Source organism: Microcaecilia unicolor, chromosome 8 (genome assembly GCF_901765095.1).
Source record: "Microcaecilia unicolor chromosome 8, aMicUni1.1, whole genome shotgun sequence".
Taxonomy (NCBI): Eukaryota; Metazoa; Chordata; class Amphibia; order Gymnophiona; family Siphonopidae; genus Microcaecilia; species Microcaecilia unicolor.
The window spans coordinates 227,317,693-227,340,369 of NC_044038.1; the positions used below are offsets into that span (position 1 = coordinate 227,317,693).

Sequence of the window (22,677 nt, forward strand, 5' to 3'; positions counted from 1 at the left end):
CATTCCATCTCAAAAGACTCCAAAATGATACAAAACTCATCTGTTAAGCCACTCCTTGCAGAGAAGATGATTGACCATGCATCCCTCTCCTGGCTGAGCATTGGCTCCTACGGTAGTACCTGTGCAAGATGCCCATCTCCCTCTATTTCCTTCTAGCCTACCAATACTATTGTCATCATCTAGATGTCTTTGTTCCTTCCAGCATAACCCTGATAATTCCCTTTCCATCATAAAATTAGACTGGACAAGACAAAGTCCTCCTGCTTCAGTATGCTGCACCCGTCTCTATGGAGTAGTTTCCCCTTAGATACTAGAATGGCGTCCTCTTTTAAGAAGTTTAAATTTTCTTTTAAGATTTATTATTTTTATCAGGCATTCCGCCATGGGTAGTCACCTCCCTTCTTAATATGATACCATGCATACTATGAGCGAAAAAAGGAGTAGGGTAGTCTGGCTTTTTTCCAAGCAACAAGACACTTGTACAATTGTAAGTCTTTATTGCGAAACACCAAGCCTTACGAGAGTCAATTGAGTGAAAAAAGAAGTAGGGTAGGCTGGCCCTTTCCAAACAACAAGGGAGACACTTGTACAATTGTAAGTCTTTATTGAGAAACACCAATATGGAATTTTGGAAGGCTAAGTGCTTTGAAAATATGCCTGTCAAGTGACTTGACACAGCTGCCGTGTTTCGGCACCAAAGCACCTGCCTCAGGAATCTAGAAAAACATGTAAAAACCATTATTCTATTCTATTTTTTTCCACATTCCCCTAACTATTGTCCCCCTATATATTTTTGTTAATGGTCTATTTACCACGTACACATTTTTAATGATTTGTAGTTATCAGAATAGATGTGAGCTAGGCACTATGAGTGTGACGGAATTGTTCTGACTGTACAGTGAGTGTGATGGAGATTACCTGTTTGTTCAGTGAATTTATGGGAGGCCATCTTCTGTAACTTGTGAGTATTTGATGGAGATTGTCTCGGAGGTGAGCATTGTGGAGAGATAAATGAGATGAGTTTGGTACTGAGAGTATCTGTCTGTAAACTGAGTGTGCTGGAAATGATCTGGCTGTGAAGAGATTGTGATGGAGATGACCTGTCTCAGAGTGGTGAGTATTGTGCAGAGTAACTATCTGTGAGGTGAGTTTATGGGAGATCATCTTCTGTAAGGTATGGGTATTTGATGGAAATTACTTGTCTCGGAATGGTGAGAATTGTGCAGAGTAACTATGTGTAAGGTGAATTTATGGGAGATCATCTTCTGTAAGGTATAGGTATTTGATGGAAATTACTTGTCTCAGAGTGGTGAGCATTGTCCAGAGTAACTATCTAGAGGTGAATTTATGGGAGATCATCTTCTGTAAGGTATGGGTATTTGATGGAAATTACTTGTTTCGGAGTGGTGAGTATTGTGCAGAGTAACTACCTAGAGGTGAATTTATGGGAGATCATCTTCTGTAATGTGTAATTATTTGATGGAAATTACTTGTCTTGGAGTGGTGAGTATTGTGCAGAGTAACTATCTAGAGGTGAATTTATGGGAGATCATCATCTGTAAGGTATGGGTATTTGATGGAAATTACTTGTCTCGGAATGGTGAGTATTGTGCAGAGTAACTATCTATGAGGTGAATTTATGGGAGATCATCTTCTGTAAAGTATGAGTATTTGATGGAAATTACTTGTCTTGGAGTGGTGAGTATTGTGCAGAGTAACTATCTAGAGGTGAATTTATGGGAGATCATCTTCTGTAATGTGTAAGTTTTTGATGGAAATTACTTATCTCGGAATGGTAAGTATTGTGCAGAGTACCTATGTGTGAGGTGAGTTAATGGAGATCATCTTCTGTCATGTGTGAGTATTTGATGGAAATGACCTGTCTCAGAAGTGAGTATTGTGCAGAGTACCTATCTGTAAACTGAGTTTGGTATTCAGATTAGCTGTCTGTAAACTGAGTACGTTAGAGATTACCTGGCTGTGAAGTGATTGTTATGGAGATTCCTGTCTTGCAAATGAGTATTTTGGAGAGCACCTATCTGTGATGTGAGTTTGGTACTGAAATTACCTGTCTATAAATTGAGTGCATTGGAGATCACCTAGCTGTGAAGTGAGTGTTTTACGAAGATTACCTGTCTGTGCAATAAGGGAGATCTTTTGAGATTCTTGAGGTAATGATGGACCTCTTGTATGAAGTGCAAGATGATGGTGAATTCCTTCCCCCTCCTCACAATTAGCTGCTGCACACTGATCTCGTTGGTGTGGTGCGCCCTGTTGTTCTTTGCTGCATTCAGGTCACATTTTGGAATCTGCAGCGCTGTAATAGAAAGCAAACCAGCATCAATAATTGGGTGCTGGCAATCATTTACTGGCATTAATTAGTAACAATTTGGATTTGCACCTGCATCTTGCTAAGTTTCTAGTTTATTAAAACTTTCTAGACTGTCCAAGCTGACTCGCAGAACTGGGTGGTTTACATACAATAAAACAATAGGTAAACAACTGAGAAAAGAGCTACAAAATCCGAAAGGAAAGCGTAAAACCAGTCATACCAAACAATTCACAACAGAGAAAGACTGCAAGAGAAAAGGGAAGGGAGGGAAAGGTCAGGAAACAAGTAAGTAGGGTAGGGAAAAGTGACACAGGACATAAATTCCTGGTAACAGATCATTCCAATGAGAAAGCCTGCTTAAAAAGCCAATTTTTTTAAGGTTATTTAAAATTCTTAAAGAAGATTCAGCCCGAGAGAGAGACAGAGCGAGAGGAAAAAAAGAAAGCATGGTGATGAGTGCATTGTAATTGCGCTGACTTAGGGTTAGGGAGAACCAATCTGTGATCATTTATAGAGTGAAGTAGGTGAACAGGGGAGGAAGGTATGGTAAAATAGGCAATGTCATCTGGGAGACCAATCCTATGAGCTTTGAAAGTGACAGTGAGCTACTTAAAGATAACGCACTGTTGAACAGGAAGCCAATAGAATTTTTGCAAGGAGGGAAACACGTTCAAACTTGCATGCATGACAAATAAGTTTAACGGCTGTATTCTGGACAGATTGAAGCACCGTGCCATAAAAATCCATGCGCGTATCTTATTGTGGGCATGTCAAGAGAGGACATGGTCATGGGAGGGGCACGGGCAGGTCGGGGGGGGGGGGGGGGGGTTCACTAAAGATGCATGCAGTATTATTGAATACTAGGAATCTGCGCCTAAATTACGCACCAGGATTTACACCAGGTTTCAGTTGATGTAAATCCTTGTGCCCAAAGTTTGGCAGAGAAATTGACTTTAAGTGGTATTGTATAAACGGCACCCAGGTCTGTTTGGATTTTTTTCCGTGCTAGTTTTTGAGCGTCATTACTGAATCTAGTCCTATATCATGTGTATAGACCAGTGCTTCCCAAACCTGATCCCGGAGGCACCCCAGCCAGTCAGGCTTTCAGGATATCCACAATAAATATTCACGAGAGAGATTTGCATGCACTACCTCTACTGCATACACATCTCTCTCATGAATAATCATTGTGGGATATCCTGAAACCCTGACTGGCTGGGTGCCTCCGGGACCAGGTTTGGGAACCACTGGTATAGACTGTGTGCATGCATACATTTAATGCATATAGACCAGCAATTATAAAGAAGCAATTTCTGCACATAAACCTCTGTTTTATTCAGGTAAATGGCTTAAGCTGCAGGTTCTGCCTATTATTGGACTAACTCAGGATTGAGAACTTCAGGACACACTCGCCGGGTTTTCAGGATACCCACGATGAATATGTTTGAAATAGAATCAGTGGCGATCCTAGGTCGGCTGCCACCCGGGGCAGATCACCACTGCGCAGCCCCCTCCCAGGTGCAGCGGCGTCTGTCCCCCCAGGGTGCAGCACGACACCCCCTTCGGCATCAACCCTCCCCTCCGGCGCATCAAACTCCCCCCTCGGCGCATCAACAACCACCCCTCCGGGCACCTTCTTGGCTGCTGGGAGCAGCCGCGTGCCTGTCGGCTCCGCTGGCTCCCTGCTCCCTCTGCTCGGAACAGGAAGTAACCTGTTCCGGGGCAGAGAGAGCAGGGAACCAACGGAGCCGACAGGCACGTGGCCCCCCCCCCCAGCAGCGTGCACCCGGGCGGACCGTCCCCCCCCCCCCACCGCACCCCCTTGGTACGGCCACTGATAGAATTGCATACAATGGAGACAGTGCGTGCAGAAGTATTTCTGGCATAATTCATTGTGGGTACCCTGCATCCTTTGCTCCAGGATAGATTGGTTTCTCATGCTCCCTGCAGTGACTTACACCTTCATGTTTCCATTAGCTGTAGGTGTTCATTATCTTTGTTAAGATTTTGGAAACTGGTTTCAAACTGTAGAGTGGAACCGTCTTCAGTCACTATACAACTGGTTTCCAGTCTACTTAGAATGCTTTAGGAGAATGGTAGAGAGGTGCGGTAGGCCGTGTTAGTCCACTCTTAAAGGTTATCAATAGAAATCAAACAAATAAAACATGGAAAAGAAAATAAGATGATACCTTTTTTATTGGACATAACTTAATACATTCTTGATTAGCTTTCGAAGGTTGCCCTTCTTCCTCAGATGGGAAATAAGCAAATGTGCTAGCTGACAGTGTATATAAGTGAAAACATTCAAGCATTACTATGACAGTAAATAGATACTATTGGAGATTCTACATGGAATGTTGCTACTATTGGAGATTCTACATGGAATGTTGCTATTCCAGTAGCAACATTCCATGTAGAAGGCTGTGCAGGCTTCTGTTTCTGTGAGTATGACGTCCTGCACGTACGTGCAGGACGTCAGACTCACAGAAGCAGAAGCCTGCGCGGCCACATTGGTGATCTACAAGGGCCGACTTCTACATGGAATGTTGCTAGTAGAATAGCAACATTCCATGTAGAATCTATAGAAATCAAAACAAATAAAACATGGAAAAGAAAATAAGATGATACCTTTTTTATTGGACATAACTTAATACAATTTCTTGATTAGCTTTCAAAGGTTGCCCTTCTTCCTCAGATCGGAAATAAGCAAATGTGTAGCTGACAGTGTATATAAGTGAAAACATTCAAGCATTACTATGACAGTAAAATAGATACTATTGGAGATTCTACATGGAATGTTGCTATTCCACTAGCAACATTCCATGTAGAAGGCTGCGCAGGCTTCTGTTTCTGTGAGTCTGACGTCCTGCACGTACGTGCAGGACGTCAGACTCCAGAAGCAGAAAGCCTGCGCGGCCACATTGGTGATCTACAAGGGCCGACTTCTACATGGAATGTTGCTAGTAGAATAGCAACATTCCATGTAGAATCTATAGAAATCAAACAAAATAAAACATGGAAAAGAAATAAGATGATACCTTTTTTATTGGACATAACTTAATACATTTCTTGATTAGCTTTCGAAGGTTGCCCTTCTTCCTCAGATGGGAAATAAGCAAATTGAGTTAGCAGATAGTATATATGAGAGAACATCAAAGCATTACTTTGACAGTCTGACAGGGTGGGAGGGTGGGGGTGGGTAGGAGGTATGCATGGGGGACATCAAAGCATTTCATTGATATTCTAACAGGATGGGTGTTGGTAGGTGAGAGGAGGGTAATAAATAGAGAAATAAACAGAGAAATACAGCTTTATGTTTTATAATGATTAGAAACTCAGATCCGTATTAAGTCCTGTTTGTTGGGTGTCAAAATATTCAATCATTTGAATATTGGAGAATGGTAAAAACAAGGATCTAGCTTATATCTTCTGACCAAGTTCAGTGTTCTATATCTTTTGGTTTTTTTTTTTTTTTGCCTTGACATTTCATTTGGTCTACTCACCTTGCCCCATGCTGGTCTTCCTCACTGTCAGCTTAGGAGTAAGAAGGTCCTCTCACAAACAGCTCCTGAATCTGCCTTTGCCCATCCGTCACACACTGCTCACTTGAGTGGTACGATTCTACCCTTTCAGTCTCTCACTAAGAAAAGGAAAAGAAAGGAGAATATTTCATGGACATTCTTTCTCTTATTATTCCACAGACAGTTTTCAGGTACTTCCGCTTCATGGTACTAGGGAGGGTTTTCCTAATCCCCCTCCCCCCCCCCCCCCCCCCCCGCCTGACTTTATCTTACTCTCCAGATGTGTAGTTTATTTCGGCTATCTGCCAACTCCAGGCAGTTGTGAATGTCAGCTGGCAGTGACACTGACGCTCCTTGTAAAAAAGCAACAGGCTGTTTCTCGGGTTTTGTTTTTTTTTAATTTTTAATTTTTATCAACACCACAAAAATTTTACAATAGACATAGATGTAGCCAGAGGCTGCTGATTGTCATAAACAGCTCAAACTCAACTATAACACTTATCCAAAATTGTATATTTCCTCCCCCCTTCCAACCCCCCATCCCGTCCCCCCCCCCATACCCACTGCCCTCCCTCGCATGGCTACCCTTCCGGAGTGTCAATAGCTTTATTCCAGATTCGTCCAAGTTTGTCCACTCTGTCGCGTCTGGTTTATATCTGCCAGCCCTCCGATCTGTCCAGTTTCTCCAGATCCACTAGGACCCGGAGTCTCACCTTCCAATCCAAGGTCCAATTTTGCTGCTGCCATTTTTTAAATCCCATTGCAGGTCTGGAAATACAGCCCCAGTTTGTCTGTGGGGAATCAGAGCTACAGCTTCCCACAGGCCCTGGGGTAGAAGAATTTGGGCAGGCTCAGTCTGTTGTTTTGGACCTAAAAACAAAACAAAACATGACACAAAGCATTTTAACTCTGCACACCCCATTGTAATCATGATAATCCAGCCTCTCTGATTATTTATTTATTTATTTGTTACATTTGTATCCCCATTTTCCCACCTATTTGCAGGGCTCAACGTAGCTTACATAGTACTGTAATGGCATCCGCCAGTTCCGGTATGAACAAATGCAAGTGTTATTGTAGTAGAATAAGGTTCATGTATGGTAGATACATTGGGGACTTAGGGAGGAAGAGGGAAGTTGGGGTGTGTCCATTACGATCTTTGGTTTTGTGTGTTGCAGGTATTCAGGCTATTATGTTGGGTCGGTGGGATATGCCTTCCTGAACAGGTTTGTTTTTATAGTTCTTTTCGGAAATGTAGGTGGTCGTACGTTGTTTTTACTATTTTTGGCAGAGCGTTCCATAGCTGTGTACTTAAATAGGAAAAGCTGGATGCATACGTTGATTGTATTTGAGTCCTTTGCTGCTTGGGTAATGAAGATTTACAGGTATGTTGGTGCTGATCTTGTTGTGTTTCTGATTGCAGGTCTATAGTTTTGTTATGTATCATGGGGCTTCGGCATAGATAATTTTATGAACCAGGGTGCAGATTTTGAAAGCAATACGCTCATTGATTGGGAGCCGGTGTAGTTTTTCTTCACTTAGGGTCCTTTACCAAGCTGCTGTAAAAAGGGGCCCTGAGCGAGCGGTGGTGGCTGTTTTTTGCCACGTGCCAGGGCCCCTTTTACTGCAGCGGGTAAAAAGCCCCCAAAAAGAAATGGCTGTGGCCATTTCAGAGGAAGCATTTACTGCCACCCGTTGAGGTAGAGGTGATAAGAGGGCAGTACGTAGCACTGCCTAATTACCAATGGGTAACCTCCTAGCACCGAAAATGCCATGAGCTGGGGATGGAAGTACTACCGGCGCCCGCATTGGGCCAGTGGTAGTCAGGGCCGCCGAGAGACTGGGCCGGGCCCGGGGCAAGGACGCCCAGGTCGTCATCGCCACCCCCGCCCCGTCCACCACCGGACCTGGCCCCCTGAATTCAAATCATAGCGCCTCACCTCGACCTTGCTGTGTGTGAAAGAAGCGCAGCAGCGTCAGTCTTCAGATCGCCTCCCTTCGGGCCTTCCCTCCCTGTGTCCCGCCCTCACGCAAGTTACATCAGATGAGGGCGGGACACAGGGAGGGAAGGCCCGAAGGGAGGCGATCTGCAGACTGACGCTGCTGCGCTTTCACATGGAACGAGGTGGTGAGGTGCTGTGATTTGAATGGAGGGGGCCCGGCAGTGGACGGTCGATGGAGCCGAGGGCGGGCGGGTGGGACTGTGGCCCCCTTGGAAGCCTGGGCCCGGGGAATTTTGTCCCCCCTGCCGCTCCCTCTCGGCAGTCCTGGTGGTAGTTCCAGATTGATGTGCGGCCAACCCTCTAGTAAAAAGGCCCCTTAAGGGACCTTTTACAAGGCCGCATTACTGTTTTTAGCGCATGGTAAAAATCAGCTGGCATCTCAGCATTTACCCCAAACCCAAAAAAGATACCTATGTATAGATCTTACAAGTGGTGCATTTTTATTTACAGAGGAAAAGCCTCAAATAATGATAAGATACTCCTTTGTTGATTGTTGGTTCAACCTAAGGGAGTTCCATCTATTCATCCCAGGCTAAAAAACCTCCTTGACTATTAGCATAAATTACACCTCACAAAAATACTCTTGTTTTATTTCAAATTAGTATAGTGAGGTTCACTTATCTCTCCAGCTAATCAGTCTGTTATCACCGTCCACGGCCCAACTTCTTTTTTGGGTTTGATGTAGAAACGCACTGTGATACTCCATTGAGCTGGTTGATATTTTTGAATATCTCAGCATTTACCGCCAGCTGATTTTTACCACAAACTACATAGACATCACATGAAGAATGCCAGTACCAGCCAGGATTCCACCCCTGTGGGGCAGCACTTTACAAAACCAGAACACTGAACCAGTGATTTCATAGTAAGAATCCTGAAAGGTAACTTTAAAACAATACAGGAACATAAGACCTTTGAAGTCAGAATGATAAAATATTTTGACACCCACCAGACAGCACTTAACAAAGATCTGGGTTTTCTAGCCCATTATAAACTATAAAGTTGTACTGCTCTGTTTGTCACCCTCCTCTCACCTATCCACCCCTATCCTGTTAGACTGTCACTGAAATGCTTTGATGTTTCACTTATATATACTGTCATCTACCACATTTGCTTATTTCCGATCTGACGAAGAAGGGCAACCTTCGAAAGCTAATCAAGAAATGTATTATTATTATTATTATTATTATTATTGCATTTGTATCCCACATTATCCCACCTTTTTGCAGGCTCAATGTGGCTTACAATTATCGTGGATACTGGAAATACAAAAGAATGTACATTTGGTTTAACAGCGAGTTTTGAGTACATGATGGTGAAATACATAATATTAGAAGTAGAAAAGAGTGTACATTTGTTTTAGCAGAAGTTTTGGTTACATGATGATAGAATACATGATAGTGTTAAAGCCATAGACATTAGGTACATGATAGTGTGAAAGCAGAAGACATTAAAGAACCTTCATGGGTAACTTAAAGAAAGTAGAGTTACGCGTGTTGTTCTTTATGATATATTTGTCAAAGAGATAAGTTTTCAGGAGTTTGCGGAAATTGGTCATTTCGTAGACCGTTTTCAGGTTACGTGGCAGTGTGTTCCAGAGCTGTGTGTATAGGAAAAGGTTGATGAATGCACTGATTTGTATTTCAAGCCTTTACATTTGGGAGGATGAAGGTTGAGGAATGTGCGGGAGGACTTTTTTGCATTTCTGGGTGGTAGTTCAATTAGGTCTGACATGTAGGCTGGGGCGTCGCCATGGATGATTTTATGGACCAAGGTACAGAGTTTGAACGTGATGCGTTCTTTGAGTGGGAGCCAGTATAGTTTTTCACGAAGGGGTGTTGCACTTTCGTATGTTGGTTTGCCGAATATAAGTCTGGCTGCCGTGTTCTGGGCTGTTGGAGTTTTTTGAGTATTTGCTCTTTGCAGCCGGCGTAGAGTGAATTACAATAGTCCAGATGACTAAGTACCAGCGATTGTACCAGGTATCGGAAGACGTTCCTTGGGAAGAATGGTCTGACTCGTTTTAGTTTCCACATTGCATGGAACATCTTTTAGTTGTGTTTTTTGCATGGTTCTCAAGTGTTAGGTGTCGGTCAATGGTGACCAAGGATTTTTAGGGTGTCAGAGACTGGTAGACTTAGATTAGGTGTGTTGATGGTGGTGAATTCCTTCTTGTTGTATTGCGAGGTGAGTACTAGGCATTGGTTTTTTTGGCATTTAGTTTCAGTAGAAATGCATCTGCCCAGGAGTTCATAGTATGTAGGCTTTGGTTGATTTCGTCAGAGATTTCTCTTAGATTGTGTTTGAAAGGGATAAAGATTGTTACATCATCAGCATATATGTGGGTTTAGATTCTGATTCGATAATAGCTTAGCCAAGGGTGTCATCATTAGGTTGAATATTGTCGGTGTCCAATATGTCCAATAAAAAGGTATCATCTTATTTTCTTTTCCATGTTTTATTTTGTTTTATTTCTATTGATTACCTTTAAAAGTGGACTAACACGGCTACCACACCTCTCTACCACAAACTAAAAATTCTAGTGTGGCTTTGCAAAAGACCCCCTTATTGCACAGACTTGTATGCAACAGGCTCTGAAAGTATTTTGTTTGTTTATGTAAAATGAACATTTACAGGTCCTCCTTTGTTATGAATAAAGGCAGGAGACTAAAGTCAGTATCTGTATCTTGTAATAATAATATGTAAAGGATTTGTTGGGCATGGAGGGGGGACTTAAGAAGTCTGTGGGGGTGCTGTGTTTTAAGGAACTTTTGTAGCTAAAAGGTTTTACATTTGTCCTTGCGTTTAATGTGTACAAAAATGATTTCCTCAAGCTGGGTGGGACCGACTTTCACTTATCAGCATGAAACACCCGGGCCAGTTAGTTACTGGGCGCTCGGGCTGCACTGAGCAGTGGCAAAAGAGAGGAAGTCACATAGAAATCAAAGGTGACAAGGGGTGATCCCTCTGCTGTTAACAAAGAAGGAACTGCTAAGATGACCCCCCCCCCGCAAAAAAACCCAACAAAGTGGGCAAACTGAGGGTGACATAGTAACATAGTAAATGATGGCAGAAAAAGACCTGCATGGTCCATCCAGTCTGCCCTACAAGATAAACTCATATGTGCTACTTTTTGTGTATACCTTACCTTGATTTGTACCTGTCCTTTTCAGGGCACAGACCGTGTAAGTCTGCCCAGCACTATCCCCACCTCCTGCCACCGGCTCTGCCACCCAATCTCGGCTAAGCTCCTTAGGATCCATTCCTTCTGAACAGGATTCCTTTATGTTTATCCCACGCGTGTTTGAATTCTGTTACCGTTTTCATTTCCACCACTTCCCGCGGGAGGGCATTCCAAGCATCCACTACTCTCTCCGTGAAAAAATACTTCCTGACATTTTTCTTGAGTCTGCCCCCCTTCAATCTCATTTCATGTCCTCTCGTTCTACCGCCTTCGCACCTCCGGAAAAGGTTCGTTTGTGGATTAATACTTTTCAAATATTTGAACGTCTGTATCATATCCCCTGTTTCTCCTTTCTTCCAGAGTATACATGTTCAGGTCATCAAGTCTCTGCTCATACAGGTGCAGAAAACTTGCTAGTTAATTTTCTGGTACAGTATATTGAAATGTTGCATCTTTTGGCCAATGATTTCAGCTCCTGCATCTTCTAGAGGAGAGCAAATTTCACAGAAATCATCATGGAAGCCAAATCTGTTACACAAAGCACCTGTGAGGCTGGGGAGGGAGGGGTATTATCCCCCATCCTATATAATAATTTGCACCTCCGTCTGGATGCCTGGGTTCGTAACACACTTCCCATTGGTCCACCCTGGTGATGACGTCAGAGGGCGGATCAGTGAGAGAGAAGGGAAGCCAGCACCAGCCAGCCACAGAACGTTGGAGGTGAGTAGAGAATCACCCCTCCCTCCCCCTCCCTCTGAGTTCCAGGCCCCCCTCTCCTCCTCCCCCTCTCCTCTGAGTTCCAGCCCCCTCCCCTCCGAGTCCATGCCCCCTACCTCCCTCCCTCCCTCTCCTCCCCTCTGAGTTACAGGCCCCCCTCCCATTCGAGTTGCAGGACCCCCCTCCCCTTCGAGTTGCAGGACGCCCCCTCCTCTTTGAGTTGCAGCCCCTCCCTCCTCTGAGTTCCACGCCCCCGCTCTCCTCCGAGTTCCACGCCCCCACGCCTCCCTCCCTCTCTCTCTCTCCCTCCGAGTGCAAGCACAACCTCTCCTCTGGCAGCCCCTCGCCTTCCTGTGTGCTGGCTGTAATTTAAAAATTTTTACTTCGGAGTCTGGCGTCAGCAGTGAAGGCGAGCGGCACTTCAGACTGCCTTCCCATCTGTCTCAGCTCTGCCTCTGGTCCCGTCCTTCTGGAAACAGGAAATGAGGGTGGGACCAGAGGCAGAGTTGAGACAGATGGAAAGGCAGTCTGAAGCGCCGCGCGCCTTCACTGCTGAAGTCGGACCCCGTGGTAAGAATTTTAAAATTACTGCCAGCACTTAGGAAGGCGAGGGGCTGCCGGATGACAGGTCGTGCTTGCATTCGGAGGGGAGAGAGAGGGAGGGAGGCGGGGGGTCTGGAACTCGGAGGAGAGGGGGGGCGTGGAACCCGGAGGGGAGGGGTGGGTGGTTCTGGAACTCGGAGGGGGGGGGGGGGGGGGTCCTGGAACTCTGAATGTACACAAACCGGAACTTAGCATCACGAACAATCATGTTTTAAAATGGCCGCAAAAACATCCATGTGCCAGGACAGCCATTTTAGTACCATGAACGTTTCTGGAGCTGAAGCATTGTCTCGTTTATTTTTTGCTACTTTCATCTTTGAGGAGGACAGCAACCATTTGGGGATTTTGGGGGTGACCTCCCAATTACCTCCAGTGAAGCACTGTTCAAGCGGAGTACATAAGTACATAAGTAGTGCCATACTGGGAAAGACCAAAGGTCCATCTAGCCCAGCATCCTGTTTCCAACAGTGGCCAATCCAGGTCACAGATACCTGGCAAGATCCTAAACCTTTCCTTGTTTAGGACGTTCTGGGAAGCAGGTCTAAATACCAACATCCATGTTTGTGGCCTTGGATATGCCTTCCTTTCTGTCATAAGGATTGGTTAGGACATGGCTGCAAACCTGAAGAAGGCATTACCTTCAAAAGCTAGAAAAAAATGTATTGAGTTAGTCCAGTAAAAAAAGGTATCATCTTATCTTTTTTTGTTTTGTTTTGTTTTATTTCTATTTATTACCTTTAAAAGTGGACAAACATGGCTTCTACACTATTTTACCCATGATAAATGTGATACATTAACAAGCGTGTGCAAAATGTGGTTTGGTCAATGCATACAATTAATCATTTATGTAATGTTTACACAACACAGTAACATTCTACAGTAATAGTCACACACAAGTTCCACTCATTCTTCAGAAGGTGCAATTTATAAACATCACAGTTCAAGAAATTCTAATTGCATTATTATTTTGTAACACACGGTCTTGGAGAATAGCTGGTGAATGCATGAACTAAAAACAAAAGACCATATTTATCAAATATTGGCCAACCTCCATCTCGAAGAAGAAACTGCTCAGTTGAGTCAAAACAATGTAAAATCAATATAATTTTGTCTTACTGGTACCAGATCATGAGATTTATTTTCTCACTGCTGTACCAGAACTGAGAAGATGAGAAATGAATAAGGATGGACAAGTTCTACTTCAGCCACATTCTGGCTAAAATGTGTCCATTATCCGAAACATCCACAAATGTCCTCATAAACCCCTTATGGGCCAAATATATGAAGAAAGGATAGTCTCAACTGAAAGAAGGCCATGGATTTTAGAGATCTAAACAGGTTCCTTTCACACGTCTTCCGTGAAAGATAAGGTTGGTTAACCAAAAGGACACAATGTTACAAAGTTCAGATCAATCCTTTTCTTCTGTGTTCATGGGCATGAGAATTTAGGATGGGGTGGTGGATTGCAGTCCTCACCTTGTGCTGTCTTGTTGCACACTAAGAAAATCAACAGACCGACAAAGCTGTTTCTACGTTACTTTTGAAAAAATAGCTCTTGGGTGTACTGCCATTGGTTTATTTCTGATCATGTTGTTATTGGTTTATTTCTTGAGTATGCTGCCACTGGTTTGTCTTTTGGGTAAATTGCCATTGGTTTATTTCTTGAGTGTGTTGTCATTGGTTTGTTTATTTGGGTAAATTGCCATTGGTTTATTTCTTGAGTGCGTTGTCATTGGTTTGCTTATTTGGGTGTACTGCCATTGGTTTATTTCTGATCATGTTGTTATTGGTTTATTTCTTGAGTGTGTTGTCATTGGTTTGTTTATTTGGTTTGTTTATTTGGGTAAATTGCCATTGGTTTATTTCTTGAGTATGCTGCCACTGGGTTGTCTTTAGGTAAATTGCCATTGGTTTATTTCTTGAGTGGGTTGTCATTGGTTTGTTTATTTGGTTTGTTTATTTGGGTAAATTGCCATTGGTTTATTTCTTGAGTGCGTTGTCATTGGTTTGTTTATTTGGGTAAATTGCCATTGGTTTATTTCTTGAGTGCGTTGTCATTGGTTTATTTATTTGGGCGTGCCGCCATTGGTTTTCTTCAGATCAGCTGTTTTCTGATCAGTTCAACGTAGGTCCCAAAATGATGAAGTAGCAAGTCACCGAGGTAGAACTGGACTCTAGAAGCATTTAATGTCTATGATCTGAAGCCACTACAATGTTCCTGTATCCTTTGCAGTCCTTGAACTTGTTGCTACTGAAATTGGCCTGTAGCTGCTTATTCCCAGCTTTGAAAGGGCAAATATCCACCCAGATCTTCTTGGTCTCACGAGGTTTCATGGGGTCGATGCTAAAACACATGGAAAATATGGTTCAGATTAGAATAACACAGAAGAAAGAATGTCATCCTGATCTTGTGTTTTACTTGAGGGCAATTTTCACACCGCCTACATTTTAGCAATGTCTGCAGGAACTTTTTATCCACAGTCTTTGCACTAGTTTTCAAAGTGAAGGTGTTTTCGCTTTCCAAGCTGCTTAAGCAAAAAAAAAAAAAAATATCCTCAGATTCCCACCTTTGTTTCACTGTGTGCTATTTTACCAATACAATGGGGTAGGTATTCAGAGCGTTTAAATGGACAGGAGAGATTCCTGGCCATTTAAATCCCTTGTGCAGGGTTATCTGAGTTTATTCAGTGGCACTTAAAGGGTAAAGGGCCGTGGACTTGATTTAACACCTTTCTGTGGTACAGCCAATCAGATAGTGCCGCTGGATGTCCCCTCTAACTGCCCTGGCGGAGTTTGTGGATGTTCCAGGGACCACCGTTCCCTCTATGCTGATGAGGAGTCCTCCATCTACAGTCCTGCCAGTGGGTGGCGCTGTTTCACTATCACATTTTCAATAGTGAGGGACAGGCAAGCTCTGCAGGACTCCAGAGAACATGTCTGTTACTAGCAATTGAAAACACAATATTGAAACACCATCCCCTACTGGTAGCAATGTAGTTGGAGGACTGCCACTCAGCTTAGAGGGAACAGTGCTGGGGACAGAGTTAGGGTGGAGTGGAAGCTCAACCAGTTAGTGGCAATTTTAGTCTGCTATCTGGCTGAGCAACCGCCTAAATTTAGGACAGAAAAAAGGTTGTTCTAACTTCATGCACCTACTTAACCGAGCACCGGTCTGAATATTGGCTGGTGGCCAGTTAACTTCTGGGTCCTGCCCAAATGTGTTGCCAGCCCCCTCCATCCCACTTCTGAGTCTACAACCTTTTAGCTTCATCCTATGAGAGGGACAGAATGAAGTTAAAAGAGTGGCTAGAAACGGAAGTGCCGAGAAAAGTGCTGGGAACCACCTTGGGTGATTAGTGAAAAAAATTAATTCTCCGAACATTGCTACTGAAACCCGAAAACGAGGTCTGAGTATTATGGAATGCCGACAGAGCGGTCCAGACTAATGAGTGGATCGCCGCAAGGATGAGCAAAACTGATGATAAATGAAAAAGGGAATAAACGTACCATAGATTCCTGACGCAGGCAGAAACACCGAAACATGGCACCATGTCAAATCTATCTCAATCAAGCCCTTGTATATCGTGGGCCCCTTTAATAAGCGGTGTAGGTGCCTACGCACGCTCAACTCACGCCAACTTGGAACTACCGCCCAGCTACCGCTTGGCCTGGACGGTAATGTCATTTTTACGCGCGTCCACTACGCTCGCCGGAAAATTTCTGGTGCACGGTGCTAACCCAGCGGTAATCAGTGTATGCAGGCATAGGATTACCGCTTGGTTAACTCGTGAGACTTTACCGCTAAGTCAATGGGTGGCAGTAAGGTCTCAGGCCCAAAATGAACACGCGCCAATTTTTATGTTGTCGTACGTCCATTTTCGGCCCCCAAAAAAGAGGCCTTTTTTGCAGGTGCACTGAAAAATAGACCTATGGGCATCCAATACGTGAGTCTACACCTGTGCCGGCCATTTCTCAGCGCACCTTAGTAAAAGGACCCTGTGTGTCTATAATAATGGACTTTTTGAACGTCACCTGGTGTTGGAAGGTTCATCTACCCCCTACTTGTTGTGATTTGTTTGAGCAGAGGTGAGACAGTTCTAGTAGAGTAGGGTTGCAAGGATGGCTTTTCCAACACAAATCAGGGCGTCAAGAGAGAGATGTATTTATGATAATAAACACTGTGTGTGATAAGACTCTTGACACCCTGAGTTGTGTTGGAAAAGCCATCCTTACAGTCCTACGCTACTTGAACTGTCTCTCCACGTACATAGTGGCTCCTGTTCCCCCACTTCAGTAGTGTTTTTTTAATCATCTTGAGCAGAGGTACAGTAAGTAATCACTAGTGGAGGAGTAGCCTAGTGGTTAGTGCAGTGGACTTTGATCCTGGGGAACTGAGTTCAATTCCCACTGCAGCTCCTTCTGACTCTGGGCAAGTCACTTAACCCTCCATTGCCCTGGTACAAAATAAGTACCTGAATATATGTAAACTGCTTTGAATGTAGTTGCAAAAACCTCAGAAAGGCGGTATATCAAGTCCCATTTCCCTTTCCTATTTGAGATTCTACATGGAATGTTGATACTATGAGATTCTGTTGCTATTATTGAGATTCTATATGGAATGTTGCTATTCCACTAGCAACATTCCATGTAGAAGCCTACCCTTGCAGATCAGCAACGCGGCCGCGCAGGCTTTTGTTTCTGTGAGTTTGACGTCCTGCACGTACGTCAGACTCACAGAAACAGAAGCCTGTGCGGCCGCATTGCTGATCTGCAAGGGTAGGCTTCTACATGGAAGTTGGTAGTGGAGGAGTAGCCTAGTGATTAGTGCAGTGGACTTTGATCCTGGGAACTGAGTTCAATTCCCACTGCAGCTCCTTGTGACTCTGGGCAAGTCACTTAACCCTCCATTGCCCCTGGTACAAAATAAGTACCTGAATATATGTAAACTGCTTTGAATGTAGTTGCAAAAACCTCAGAAAGGCGGTATATCAAGTCCCATTTCCCTTTCCCTATTTGAGATTCTACATGGAATGTTGATACTATTGAGATTCTGTTGCTATTATTTGAGATTCTATATGGAATGTTGCTATTCCACTAGCAACATTCCATGTAGAAGCCTACCCTTGCAGATCAGCAACGCGGCCGCGCAGGCTTTTGTTTCTGTGAGTCTGACGTCCTGCACGTACGTCAGACTCACAGAAACAGAAGCCTGTGCGGCCGCACTGCTGATCTGCAAGGGTAGGCTTCTACATGGAATGTTGGTAGTGGAGGAGTAGCCTAGTGATTAGTGCAGTGGACTTTGATCCTGGGAACTGAGTTCAATTCCCACTGCAGCTCCTTGTGACTCTGGGCAAGTCACTTAACCCTCCATTGCCCCAGGTACAAAATAAGTACCTAAATATATGTAAACCGCTTTGAATGTAGTTGCAAAAACCTCAGCAAGGCGGTATATCAAGTCCCATTTCCCTTTCCTTTTAATTTCTTTTTCTGTTTGGCTTGAATCCTGCCAACAGGGAGGGAAGGGTCTCTCATTTTCTCCCAGGTAGAACCAAAGCTGAATCCTGCCTCCCATTCAGAACATAAGTAAGGAGATCTGGTTTCTTACGGTATCTGCATAAATCTCTTAAGCAGACCGCTGCCTTCAATCAGCAGCTCGCAATTTTCCACTCTCTCAGAGAGAGGATTGACAAAGATGAATTCAGTGCGCATCTGCTGGTGTACAGGCCGACTAAGCACCTGCAAGGAGAAAAGGAAAGTGGATGTATTTCGGGGAAAAATCAGAGGAACTGGAAATCTTAGAAGAAGTAACAGCTTATGTTGGTGCTTTTCATTTTTGTATTACTGGTATTATTATCACTGCTGTCTTTATTTTACTTCAGTGAAACAAAACATCTTTTTAAGAGGTCACTAAAATCTATGAGGTTGACATTCAAAGCAGGGGCGTAGCCAGACCACAGATTTTGGGTGGGCCTAGGCAAGAAGCGGGTGGGCACCAAGTGTTTTCCCCTTCACCCACCACCAAAACAAAATCTCAGCTGGCGGGGAGAACGCTTCTTTCCACCTTAGCAGTCTGCAGCAGGAACGCGCTGAAAACTGAGCATGCGCAGGTGCTGGTATCCTGGAGAATAGCGTTTTCATTACCATCAGGGGGAAGTCTTCTGCTGGCGGAGCTTGGGATCCCCACCTGCTATCGCTAATACGTGTGCTGCTGTTGGGTGGGCCCCGGCCCACCTATGGCTACGCCACTGATTCAAAGTGATTTAACCTGCCAGAAATGTCTGCTGACTGGTTAAATCACCTGTTTGGGGCTAACTGGTCATCTTCAGGGCACTTAACCAGTTAGTGTCACTGAAACGTCTGGTTAGCACCAAACTCAAATCCAGCTGTTTTGGAGGCATTCTGAGGACAGAATCGGCACTTGGCTGGTTAAATGCTGACATTCAGCACTTAACTAGCTAGAGTAACCACATAAAAGTCAGTCCTATCCTTATGTGGCAACCCATGGCCAGTTAAGTACTGAAAATCACGCTTTAAAAGGCTATGCAAACCTGGAAGTTTAATGCCAAATCCCAGACATAGCACTACATTGAATTTCTGGGCATTGTTCTGATCGCTCTTGGCTGAATATCGACCCCTGTAAGTTTAATGGCAGCTTTGACAAGTTACTTTTTCAAAATAAGTAGTTCTCCAAAATGTAAGGTAACTTATGAGCACAATTACTTCTTTCCTTGGTTTGGACCCTGCTGAAAACAGGGCGTGGGATAATCAAGCTGTCTGAATTGGTACAAACACCGTAGGCCATTTTTACCCCCCCCCCCCCCCCGTGGTTTTTTCACCTATAATGAAATCAGGGATGGTTTGTTTTGAATGTTGCCCCAGGAAAATTCACCCTTAGAGCTGTTCTCTCTAAGCTTAGCGGGAGTCTTCTGTTTACAGTCCTGCCAGTAGAGGGCGCTGTTTATTATATTTTCAATAGCGAAGGGCAGGCAAGCTCTGCAGGACTCCTGAGAACATGCCTGTCTTTAGCCATTTAAAAACCAATATTGAAACACACTGGCAGCAGTGCAGTAGGAGGACCTGCCACTGGGCTTAGTGCCTGAGAGATTGATTCCTGCTTATTCTGCAGCTACTTTTGCTGGCTAAAATGATCAATTATACCAGCAAAAAAAACAGGAAAATGGGAGATCACCACAAAATCTCATTAAGTAAAAATAAAATCAGTACTTTTCCACACACTTACAGATAGAAAAAATATTTTTTACAGGTTTTTTCAATGTCATTTGCATAAAAAACCAACGGGACCCGTTTCACCGAAAAACGGCTTCTTCAGGGTCTTAAACAGTACAGACCACCAATGTTGCAGTTGCTGTGTATGGCAAAGACAAGCTCACATCTAGGCCGGGCGTTTCAGTGAAACAGGTCCCGTTGGTTTTTTATGCAGCAGACAATTTCTGTTGGCGTTATTGAATTTATCCACATTACAGGCGCTTTAAGAACTGATTTTGAATCGTTAAATGATCAAATGACATGGAAGGAAACCTGTAAAAAATATTTTTTCTATCTATAAGTGTGCGGAACTGAATACATTGGACATTTCTTTGTACCAGTGGCGTGGGAAGGGCGGGGTGGTGGGGGCGGTCCGCCCCGGGTGCACGCTGCTGGAGGGTGCAGAGAGCAGCCGCGCGCCTGTTGGCTCCGCTGGTTCCTTGCTCCCTCTGCCCTGAACAGGTTACTTCCTGTTCCGGGCAGAGGGAACAGGGAGCCAGCGGAGCCGACAGGCGCGCGGCTGCTCTCTGCACCCTCCAGCAGCCAAGAATGCACCCGGGAGGGGGGCTTGATGCGCCATGGAGGGGGTGTCATTGCGCCGGAGGGGGGGGGCTTGATGCGCTGGGGAGGGGGTGTCATTGCGCCAGGGGTGTGTGTGTCATAGGGACGGTGTGCAGTGGCGATCCGCCCCGGGTGGCAGCCTACCTAGGATCGCCACTGCTTTGTACTGGATTGGGAGATTTTTTTTTTATTATTAAAATGATCAATTAACCAAACAAGACCCACGGGGAATTGAATGGGCTTCCTCTCATTTGTCACACTGAGAATTGGTAGCGGGCTTTGTAAAAGAGGCCCATGGTTTGTTCTTCAGGTGAATGATTATTTTAAGTGAATATAGTATTCATAAACCCCTTAGTAGTGGCGTAGCGAGGGCGGCTGCCACCCGGGGCGGTTCGCCGCTGCGCCCCCTCCCAGGTGCAGCATGACCCCCCCTCGGTGCATCACCCAAGCCCTCCCCCCCCCCGAGTGCATTCTTGCCTGCCGTGTGCACACCGCGGGGGGGGGGGGGGGGGGTCGGTTCCGCTGTTTCCCTGTTCCCTCTGCCCCGGAACAGGAAGTAACCTGTTCCAGGGCAGAGGGAGCAGGGAACCAGCGGAGCCGACACCCCCCAGCGGCGTGCACCCGGGGCGGACCACCCCCCACCGGCCGCCCTTGCAACGCCACTGCCCCTTAGTCCTTCTGGTGTTAATTCCACACGTTCAGCCTGCTGAAGCCAAGTGCAGTAGCTTGCATATATGCTTGATTTCGTTTGTGTCTCACGCATACGTTAATGATGACAGGCGGGACGGCCAGAGTGATGTCTTTCACTACTAGAAGCTTGTTCCAGTTCTGGTTCTCTTCCCCCACAGCGATGATTTGTATTAAATTGTTTTCATCCAGGACTTTCCCATACGTACTGTAGGGGATTGTAAACAGCAGCTTTCCCTCTGAGAATTGCAAAGACAGACAATTAACAGTGGCTTTTAACACTCAGGTTGTGCCTGGAACATTTTTTTGTTTTGTTACTTTATATCTTGTCATCTGAAAGTGTTTTTTTCCCCCCATTATCTTTTTAAAAAAAAATCCAGCTGTGTATCTGGAGGAGAGTTAGCACGGTGGATTAGGTTAGACCAGTGGTTCAGGTTTTCAGGATACCCACAATTAATATTCATGAGCGAGATTTGCACACACAACAGGGACAAAATCTGCATCTGAAACTGTCCACAAGGAGCTTTGCCATTTTCCCACCATTCATTAACATTCCAGGCTGGTTTTGGTGACCCCCACAGTTAATTGGGCTTCCAGGATGTTAACTATAATTTGCATATTCTGGTTATCCAATGCACACAGACTTGTTATTATGGACTTCCCAAAACCTGAGGTGCTGTTGAGATCACCAGAATAGGTCCTGGAAGCCATGTATTAAATTTTATAATTATAAAAAAAAATCAGGTAAGTATATCTTAGCATGAGTTGTAAAATAACTTATCCTTATGGTAGCCCCAGTGGCGTTCCTGGCCTGGATGGCACCGGGGCGGAGTGCCGATGCGTCCCCCCCCCGGGTGCAGCGCGCCCCGCTAGATGACACCTCCCCCCCTCCGGCGAAATGACACCCCCCGGGTGCATGCCACTGGGGGGGGGGTGTGCCGCGGCGCGCGCCTGCTCCTCCGAGTTCGCTAAACTTCGTTTGTTCGCTGCAGCTCCCGCTGCCCCGGAACAGGAAGTAACCTGCTCCGGGGCAGAGGGAGCTGCAGCGAAAGAACGAAGTTTAGCAAACTCGGAGGAGCAGGCGCACGCCGCGGCACCCCCAGCGGCGTGCACCCGGGGCAGACCGCCCCCACCGCCCCCCCCTGGTACGCCACCCACATTGATAACTTTCCCCCTATTTTAGCACAGGTCCCCTTTTATGCAACGAGACCTAGTTACAATATTGTCGAAACAAATAACTTTCGCAAATCTCTGAAGACATACTTCTTCAACAAGGCCTACAACGAGAGCCAACAGCTTCACTAATTCACTTTCCCAACCCAACCAGTTATGAAAATCCACTTCTACTCACCCGCCCAATCACTTCCTCTTTCTTCCCTACTTATCTCTACACAACTGTACTCTACTAACAATGTCATAACAAACCATGTAAGCCATATTGAGCCTGCAAATAGGGGGATAATGTGGGATACAAATGCAATAAAAAATAAATAACCTGGGTTAACAGTAAATAACCCATCTTAATGGTAGCCCATTGATAACTTTCTCCCTTTTCTGGCAATATTTTCCACAGACCTGGATAACATTTTTTATCTATGTCTCTGGGCGCTTTCCCACTCATTCAGACCACGCGCATTAGACTTATTGCCATGTTTTTTTATATATAGCGAAACGGAGAGCCCCGTAGGGCAAGATTAAAGCTAAGTAACATAAAGTACTGTTTCTAATATACGATATAGAAGAAAGAAAGATCATGATTGATTAAAATTATTCACTATACAGAGCAGAGTTTTTAAGACCGAG

General features: G+C 44.8%; 2 protein-coding genes across 2 annotated transcripts in view; both read right to left on the reverse strand.

Moving 5' to 3' along the window:
- The window catches only part of LOC115475592 (erythrocyte membrane protein band 4.2-like), a 39,525-nt gene extending 33,531 nt beyond the window's left edge, over positions 1-5,994 (reverse strand). The window contains 3 exon segments of the mRNA XM_030211443.1: positions 2,133-2,159; positions 2,162-2,317; positions 5,836-5,994. Of these exon segments, the coding sequence (XP_030067303.1) occupies positions 2,133-2,159; positions 2,162-2,317; positions 5,836-5,845 (193 nt within the window). The 5' untranslated portion in view covers positions 5,846-5,994.
- A 7,921-nt stretch (positions 5,995-13,915) lies between these two features.
- The window catches only part of LOC115475593 (protein-glutamine gamma-glutamyltransferase 5-like), a 170,186-nt gene continuing 161,424 nt past the window's right edge, over positions 13,916-22,677 (reverse strand). The window contains exons 11-13 of the mRNA XM_030211445.1: positions 20,953-21,113; positions 17,966-18,096; positions 13,916-14,704 (exon numbers count right to left, since the gene is read on the reverse strand). Coding sequence (XP_030067305.1) covers positions 14,545-14,704; positions 17,966-18,096; positions 20,953-21,113 — 452 coding nt within the window. The 3' untranslated portion in view covers positions 13,916-14,544. The remainder of the gene's footprint in view (positions 14,705-17,965; positions 18,097-20,952; positions 21,114-22,677) is intronic.